The sequence below is a fragment of the Athene noctua genome, chromosome 13 (assembly GCF_965140245.1).
Source record: "Athene noctua chromosome 13, bAthNoc1.hap1.1, whole genome shotgun sequence".
Taxonomy (NCBI): domain Eukaryota; kingdom Metazoa; phylum Chordata; class Aves; order Strigiformes; family Strigidae; genus Athene; species Athene noctua.
Window position 1 is genome coordinate 4,017,143 of NC_134049.1, and position 9,272 is coordinate 4,026,414.

The 9,272-nt window shown below is 40.1% G+C and overlaps 1 protein-coding gene across 2 annotated transcripts; it reads left to right on the forward strand.

The window, feature by feature from the left end:
• Positions 1-565: 565 nt before the first annotated feature.
• Positions 566-9,271, forward strand: SLC24A5 (solute carrier family 24 member 5). Of its 2 annotated transcripts, XM_074916751.1 has the most exons (9): positions 566-674; positions 969-1,145; positions 2,526-2,609; positions 2,701-2,804; positions 3,123-3,223; positions 4,017-4,300; positions 5,059-5,265; positions 8,102-8,203; positions 8,735-9,271. In XM_074916751.1, the coding sequence occupies exons 1-9, from the start codon at positions 569-571 to the stop codon at positions 9,055-9,057; spliced, it is 1,488 nt and encodes a 495-aa protein (XP_074772852.1). In that variant the 5' UTR covers positions 566-568; the 3' UTR covers positions 9,058-9,271. The 2 variants fall into 2 exon arrangements, with proteins under 2 accessions (XP_074772852.1, XP_074772853.1); XM_074916752.1 differs by lacking the exon at positions 8,102-8,203.
• Position 9,272: the final 1 nt, after the last annotated feature.

Genomic DNA, 9,272 nt, shown 5'->3' on the forward strand with positions numbered 1-9,272 from the left:
CTCTCTGAGAAACCAGTGACTGGGGAGGAGGGGAGGGGGCACGGCTCTGCAAAGCCGTCTTGCTAAAAGACTGTATTTCACTATTTAATCCTCAATTACACACATGACTTGACTGTGGAAAGGTCACCAGACAAAGGAGTTCAGTGAACTGGGTCTGAAGGGCGGGATTGTGTGGTAGGTCTCAGGCTTTGCTCTTGCCGAATCGTTCACCTACAGAGGATGAGCACCTCCCGCCTCAGCACGGGAATTCCGGTAGATCGGCGGGGATAAACCGAAACTGTCCCAGCAGGCAACAGACGCGGGGGAGCGAGATTAAATTCACCTTCTACCTCCGCACGGCGTCCGGGCAGCGCGGCGAGCGGCTCGCACCGACAGCGCGCTGGCGCCGGCCCCGACCCCGCGTTCCCGCCACGGCCGAGAGCGGGAGGCGGCGGCGGGCGGAGCGCGGGGGCGGGGCCGCCTCCAGCTGCGCGCGGCAGGGCGGGGCGGGGCGGGGCGGGGCGGGGCGGGCGCGGCCCTCACGTGACCCCGGCGGCCTCGCGCCGCGCGCCCGCAGAGCCGCGCCGGGATGCGTGAGGGCGGCGCGCGGCGGCGCGCGCTGGTGCTGGCGCTGCTGGTGCCGCTGGCGGCCGGGCCGCCGCCGCGGGGAGCGCGGGCCCAGCGCCTCGCCGCAGGTAGGGGGGGACTGCGGGGGACTGCGGGGGACACCGCGGCACACCGCGGCGCGCCCCGCGGCCTGTCCCGGCGACGGCTCGGCCCCTCCGCGCCGGGTGTGCAACGGCGGGATGGCGTTGCGGCGGCTCCGGGGGTGATGCTGCCGCTGTCCCCGTCCCTAAATGAAAAGCGCTGGCTGAAAGGCGCAGATCCCCTGAAGCCATCCTGCCTTTACATCCCAATCCGCAGAACTCCTGCAGCCTGAAAAACGGAAAGGTGCGAGGATGTGTAACAGCTTTGTGCTCCTTTTTCAGAAAACGGGACAGGCTGTGTCCTTTCTTCGTCGGAGTTTCCTGAAGGATTTTTTACACCGCAGGAGAGAAAGGATGGAGGAATCGTTATCTATTTCATAATTATACTTTACATGTTTTTGGCTGTGTCCATTGTGTGCGATGATTACTTCCTACCTTCTCTAGAGATCATCAGTGAATGTAAGTGACCATCCTCATCTTTTTCCTGTACAACTAAGCAACTCGGTGTAGAACATTCTCTTTTAAAAAGCTTCAAAGTTAAGACTGCTCTGGAGTCCATAAAGAAATTCCAGAGTCTCCATTCATAGTTAGACTTATCAATACAATATTCAATTTGATACAATGTATCTATATTGTATTGAAAAAAACATGTGCTGATTACACTTTGCACAGGTGTTCATTTAAAATTTGCTTTCCTTGTGCCTGGAAAAAATTTTAAATTCTTCAGTATTAACTAAACTGTTGATATAACTTTGGGGTGAGCAGTAATATGTGTAGGTTACTGGTAAAAGGAAAAAAAAAAAGGCAGGGGGGGAAGAGACATAACCAAACCCAGAAACCAAAACTCTCCCCCTGGGAATTACCTTGCTGAAGTTTCTGTATTTCTCTCAAATTAGCAAACAGCTATCAGGATGAGCTACTGTTTACACATGAAAGGTATGACACAGGAGGGAAAGGAATACCACAGTTACAACTGTTCTATGAAGTCTAAATCAACCTGTTGTAATTCCCCTGGCTTCAGCAAACCGCTGAATTAAAGAGATGGTCCTGGCTGAGAGTTCAGCTGTTCATTGCCAAGAATTTAAAAAAAATCCCTAGGGAAACTTGTCCACGAACACTGGAAAACATTCCTCAGACCAGAACAGTTAGAGAAAACGTAGGCTTAAACATTGCCGTAGAGTTGGTAGTATTTTAATGAGAAATAAGCGTTTGTCAGACTTTCTCCATAGCCAGCCACACATCCCTGTTCTCAGCGGGCAGAACTCGATCCAGAGAGTGAGATCGTTGCAGAATGAGCGAGTTACATTTCAGAAACAGTCAACTTACCAGAACAAAAATCTCATTTCATTCAAGTAAGTCACAGGCTCTTATACTGGCCATACAAAGTGAGAATTTGATTTTAAGATTGCAGCACTGGTTTCAATTTAACTAGTATTTCCAGCCTGTGAAGACACAGTAGCATGGATTTCCCTGGAAGATAGACTTGACATGGATTGTGTAGCTAGAGTCCAAGGAATTTCCCCAGAATTATTACCCATACAAAACAGTTAAAACCTGCATACATATGCCTATTTTACATTTTAAGATCATGCCCAAATCTCTTGTATTCTCTGCACTTCTTTTCTGATATTTAAACTTATTTTTGTAATAAAGTTAGAAATAAATCAGCCCAATGAATGAGGCTGTTTTTTCAATGTATTATCAATTTCAAATAAATGGATTAACTATGTAAGTAAGCAAAGTTCATTCTATTAAACTGGAGTAGCTTCTAATGCGAGTAAAGGGTACAGACTACTGAAATACTGGGTTTTTTCAGCAATTCTTTCGCTTCATTCTCAGGCCTTGGCCTCTCTCAGGATGTTGCTGGAGCAACTTTTATGGCTGCTGGAAGCTCTGCTCCAGAGCTTGTCACCGCTTTTCTAGGTAAGAGACATACGCTTTGACTCCTGAGAATCTAGAATTCTTTTCCTTGCATGCCAAACTGAGAGGTACCGGAGTGTCATTTTCCTTACAGGAGTCTTTGTAACAAAGGGAGATATCGGTGTCAGCACCATCCTTGGATCAGCAATCTATAATCTTCTTGGTATTTCTGCAGCCTGTGGGCTGTTTTCCAGCGTGGTATGTATAAACTTCGATAGTTCTGCTCCTAAGAGCCAAAAGGTTATCCTTTCTGATTTGCCAACAAAAGCCAAGAGAGACTTACTAGACAACTGCCAAGTTTATTATTTAGTAGCAAAACCAGCATGTAATCAGTTTTAAGATAACTTGCTATGAAAGTTTTTAAAAACACTAACTTGTTAAATATCATACTTAAGTCATTCCTAAGAATCTTAAATTTTTACATAATATAGAAACAACATATTGATGCAGCATTTACAGCACTTAGTGAAAGTATTAGACGAGTTTAAGAAAAGTAAATGATTCTGTGATCTGCAGGTTTCGAGGCTGTCCTGTTGGCCGCTGTTTAGAGACTGTCTGGCATATACAATTAGTGTAGCGGCCGTCCTTGCGATGATATCTGACAACAGAATTTACTGGTAAGAGCACAAGTAGTGTTGACTTCTTGTTGACTGGAGGTTAGTGAGACAGTGTTTTGAAATGCAAACAAACAAACAAAAAAAATCAAATCCCAAAATTCAAGCAGCCTGAACTGCTATTCACTAACATCCTGTTGGCTTTTTAAAAAGTGTAGAAAGTCACAATGCTTGTAAAGATTATTACCTAAACATTCAAACCCTGCATATTTATAAAGCTTGAGCTGCATAGGTTTGTCTGTACAGACTTCACAATTTCTGTCATAACTGTTTTGGCATAGCAATTAAGTCTTCATAGTTTCCCTTTGAGCCTTTCCTTTAATAGCATCACTGTTAAGAAAAATATCTGTCTGCCAGAAGCAGATTGTGAACTTCTGATCTTTTAACCCTCTTCCATCAACAAAAACTGCTGTTGCCTGAACAAGGCAGTCAGGCCCAGCACTAGGCCTCTGAAGGTTCTAATTCAGAAGAGCACATTCTATTCCCGTCTTTAACCATCACATGAAGACTCAGTTCTGTAAGATGTTCCATCAGTAAGATCCCCTGGAAAACATGCAGCTATACAATACACAAACAAGATTCTGTGGGGGACGGGAATTAATCAGACTGCTGAAAGATGAGGACACCCATCATGAACTTCCAGGACACTGGCCATACGACTGCAAATAGATGCTTTTGTGCGTTTTCCTTTTGCTACTCACGCAAATTTTCTTTCTCCTTATGTCAGCTATTTCAACAAGTTAAAGAGTTGGGATTTTTATATTACATGTTATGTAAAATCTGTTTCTCATTCTAGGTACGAAAGTGCATCCTTATTATTGATATATGGGTGTTACATTCTGGTACTATGTTTTGACATTAAAATCAACCAATACCTCATGAAAAAGTTCAGTCCCTGCTGTATGCGTTTTACAAAAGCTATGGAAGAGAATGCTGAGCAGCAGCCACTGGTTGGATGGAGGGAAGAGAGCGGACCTCTAATTTGCCAGCAATCAAGAACAGATAGTGGAATTTTTCAAGATGAGCTGGACTACTCTCACCTCTCCACAAGCTTGCATGGGCTTGATGAAATCTCTGAAGGTACAAGTATTATTACAGTTGTTTCTAGCACTCTACGTGCCTGTCTGCATCAGTTCTAACAAAGAGTAGATTCTGATATATTATTGAGATTTTGTTCATAAAAGAACTCCAGCATAGTATTTAAGCAAATCATTATTCTTCCCTGGAATATAACATTAAGCAAAATCAGAGTGGTGGTATTTATATGAAGTTAATTGCTGGAGGAATGCTGGATAGTTGCCAATTCATGTCATATTAGAACAGCAGACTTCCATCAGTCTCTGCTGTGCACATTCGAAACCTCCCAGCAAAACTTGTTGTAAACTGCAGTTACCAGCTGAAAGACACACCAGTGCTGTACTGACAGTACAGAACAGCACAGAACTGCTTTCTTACCACAACGGCAGGTTCATAGCCCAAAACATGCACGCTAGCACAAGGAATAGCTATGATGTGGCCACAGATCATCAGTTTCCTCTTCACTGAGGCAAAACCAGCAGTTGCTACTTAATCCCGACAAAGGGTTTTTTTTTTACAAACCTTTATAGAAAAGTTCATTTTTCATCCACCTTCGTTCTCGTAGAGACATAGTAATAAAGAACATTTGATTTCAAAGTTTTGTCCAGTGCGATGTAGGTACTGGGTAAAACTACAGCTAGAACTTGAGGAAGTATTTTTTAGCTTTTTTCAGTATTCTTCCAAGTAGAGGCCAGTAATATGACTGTATGCTGTGGATTCAAGGCACACTACAATTTTAAAAGTTATTTTTTCTTCAACAGATCATCCAAGTGTCTTCACCATGCCTGAAGCAGATATGAAGAGAATTTTGTGGGTGTTATCCCTCCCTATTATTACACTCCTCTATTTGACTATACCAGATTGCAGAAGACAGTTTTGGAGGAACTGGTTCATGGTGACATTTTTAATTTCAGCAGCATGGATTTCTGCAATAACTTATGTTCTTGTATGGATGATAACAATAGCAGGTAGGTACCCAAAGTGTTGCTGCTATACAGAATCAACCAATCAAGAATCACTGAAAAAACACTTTCTCCCTGTGAAGTCTTTTCCTTTCCACAATTAACAGTCAGTTTAGCAACACATACTTTGCTGTAAAAAACACAACAAACCCAACAAAAACTTATGTTTGTCTGCTTAGTTTGCCACCTTCTTCCAGCTAATGAAAACCACTTCAGAGTTTAGCTGCTTCAGACTGCTTACCCTCACATGAATAAGAATTTGTTGACATGGCTACAAAAAACAGCCTAGATTTACTCAGAAACACTTTCCTTAAACTGCTTCATCAAGTGAAACAACTAGATGCACGGCAATAAAATTGTCATGGTGGAGTCTGACAAACATGGAATCCACCAAGACTGGAATGAAAGGTTCAGGGTTCTGTAAAAGATCCATTATTTCTATTTTTTTTTTTTAATGCTATAGTAAGAGATTTGGTATTAACTGCCAAAAAAACCTCCCAAGTTTTGGTACTATTTTATTTCAACCATAACATCATGTGTTTATTAAACATTCTTGGGGTGTCTGTATCTATACTGCATCAAGTGAAGCAGTAAAATAATTGCATTTAAATTAGAGAAGGGCTATGAACTTGTGTGTAAAAACAGTATCTTAAAAATAGCTTAAGCTATTAAAGGTCTCCTTATTTCACTGTTTCTCTAGTCAGCTTGAGAAAAATCCAGTTTTAAGAACAAGCAGAAAAAAAAGTATCTCTGAACAGGAAAGAAATGTTACAAAGCTTGCCATTTCCACATTAACAGCTCACTAATTCTACTCAAAATATTCTACTAGTTCAGCATCCTAAACTTGTATTCAACTTAAATTCACTAAGTAACTCCTTGTTCAGTGCAGAAACAGACCTATGCATTTAGTAAACCTTTGAGAAATTACTAGCAGATCCCTGGATGTAACATCCACCAGGTTCACTCCTTGGTCAAATAATTTTCCACTTTTATCTAAAGAAGCAAGGGTTTACTGCCCGAATGCCAGGAGCCTCTGAATGGATTCAAATGAAAGTTATTGCTGTTCTACCAGACAAAGCAGTAATTCATATCAAAGTAGGTACAGTGGAGATTCAAACAGTGTATTAGTGTTAGTCTACTTTGAAGAGTCACCGCAAGCAGTAGTGGGCTTTTGGCCCACTACTTTTAGGTCAAGTATGTTCTATTTACATGCTAGAAATTACACATTATATTCAAGTCCAGGTTCTTTCGTGAAGGGTGACTCAAAGATTCTATCATTGCATAAACAACCTATCAGAATGTCACACAGGTGTCAGAGCTGGGGACTGAATTTTGATGGTCAAGAACAAACCTAACACCTTTTTGTTGCTAGCAAAGAAAATGTGACTATTTATAGCAAGATATTGCTACTGATACACAAAACTAACTAAAGGCTAGAAAAATAAGACCATTCTCTCTCTATGGTCAGTTGCCAGGAAAAAAAAACCCTACACATTAAATAAAAGATAAATCTATCTATAAGAAAAATTAGATTGACCTGAGTTTAGATTCTATCTTGTAACTTTCAGAGGGCTAGAAACAACTGCTGGGTACAGAAGGCTGGTTCATTCCTATTTCGGTTTGCTTGGCATGAACCGTTATTTTCCAGTCTGGATGGTTTATAAAAGCTGATCTTGTTGGTCCCTCATCCTACAAATCTCTTACATTACGAGTGATGGAAGAATAAATACCAGTACAAGTTCTGCAACAGGATCATGTTAGTTCCTCTGAACCAACAAAGAGTTTCAAACAGAAATTTACGGGGCTGATCTAGACTAAGCTGGTATATATTAGTTAAACATTGCTGGCCTAGCTTACACAATAATGCCTCTTATTTTAAGAAAACTCTTCTTATTAGTGTCCAAATACTGCAATTAAGAATTCAGATTTCAACAAAAAGATACTTTTCAGTGAACAAAAAAGTTTTAAGAAAAACTAGTTACTTCACAGTTTGAGTAGAGGTATCAAATACTTCAGTATGTTAATGCTTGTGAATGGTACAACTGCTGGAACAGTTTTGAAGATCTGTATTTTAAGTGAGAAATGAATATGCTTACAGGACATACGGGGCTGAAAAGTGAGCTGCTGTTTTAGTAACTCTTCTTAATTTAAAACAGTATTTACCTAAAGAAACTCACACTTCTAAAGGATTACTTGCACTTACAAGTCATATAAAAATTCTGCATTTTGATTCTTCCAAATCCAACAAAAGAACTTACTAATTGGAGTGAAATCGTAAAGCCACGTAGCTGAGACAGTATTGTAGTAACGAGTTTAATGACCCTCCTCCCCAAGAAAATTCATGTGCTTTTTTCCTCCCCCTTTAAAGACTGGGTGATTATTAGAGTTATTGCTTCATGAGACTTCTGAGCACTAACAATAAGATGCCCCAAAACACAGAAGACTATTATATTTTCCAGAAGTTGAGGGGGAAAAAAGGAGTAAATTGTTAGATGTTTAAACTTCTACTGTATCTGAAAGAAAAAATTAATAATTGGTATTGTCTTGACCACTGGAGACATTCCACTCAGGTGTCTGAGAAACTTGTTAAGAAAGATGGTTACAATACTAAAATTCCTTTTTCATTTGATTGAAGAACAAGAACAGGATGATATTTCTTTGTTCTTAACTATTTCATAGTTCAGTCACCTCATATTTAGTCAAGTTAGCTGACAGATTGCTTTTGAAATTACTGTATGATTACTAATCCTTTCTCCAGCAAACAAAATCCAAAGCAATTTCTTTAGATTAAACTTAAACTAAAAACATACTTGCATTTTCTACCATTATTTACCAACTGCAGGTGAAACACTGGGAATCCCAGACTCAGTAATGGGTCTCACATTACTAGCAGCAGGAACAAGTTTACCAGATACAGTTGCAAGTGTGCTGGTGGCTCGAAAAGGTAATTATTTTAGTATTCAGGCTCATTCCAATGGATGCGTTTAAAAGGTACTATAAAAAAAGAATTCTGGTCAACATTTCCAGAAATTCAAGGAGTAACTTCTAGAATCTGGAACAAAAGTTTTTAACTTAAGTTTACTAATAAATAGCTTACCTGAAGAAGCTGTGGCTCAGACATTTAAAAACCTCTCAGAGAAGTATTCTAGATTGATTTGTTGTAGATCAAGCGTTACAGTTTTACTGCAAAACACAACTGTAGGTCTTGGTATTTTAAACGTGACTGGATTTTATAACAGCCTGTCTAGCTTATTTTAAGTGCAACTGTGCAGATGCTGGTGATTCAGGGAGACTTTTTTATGCTTGTGGTACCCAAAACCATGTTCTGTAGAATCATGACTACAGTTCTTTCAATTACAAGTCTGAAAAAGGTGCTCTGTGAGAAATTGAGGGCTGACAGTCTGTTCCTCCAAAACAGTTTGGTGATTTCATACAATACAATTAAGTAGACTTATTTGTATTTCTTCTTTTACAGGAAATGGAGATATGGCTATGTCTAACATTGTAGGATCCAACGTATTTGATATGCTCTGTTTGGGAATACCCTGGTTTATAAAAACTGCCTTCATAAATACATCAGGACCCATAGAAGTGAACAGCAGTGGTTTGACATACACAGCCATTTCTCTTATCTGTTCTGTTGTTTTTATTTTTCTGGCAGTTCACCTGAATGGCTGGAAAATAGATAAAAAATTGGGAGCAATTTGTCTTGTATTGTACTTAGTATTTACTACGTTAACAATTTTATATGAACTTGGCATCATAGGGAACAATCCTACAAGGGTCTGTGGTAACTAGTTTTAATCACTGATTATACTGATGGAAAAATAAAAGCAGAAGAGAAAGACCAGTTTCTTCATTTAGTCAAAATAAAACATTAAAAAAAAAAATCAAAACTCCCACTGGGCTCTAAATCTTATTTACAGAACTAAACCATGTCATTAAAGTAATGCTAAGTAGAATGAAAACATCACAGCCTAATTGGAGCCCTTTCTTTTAGAGTTTAGAATTAC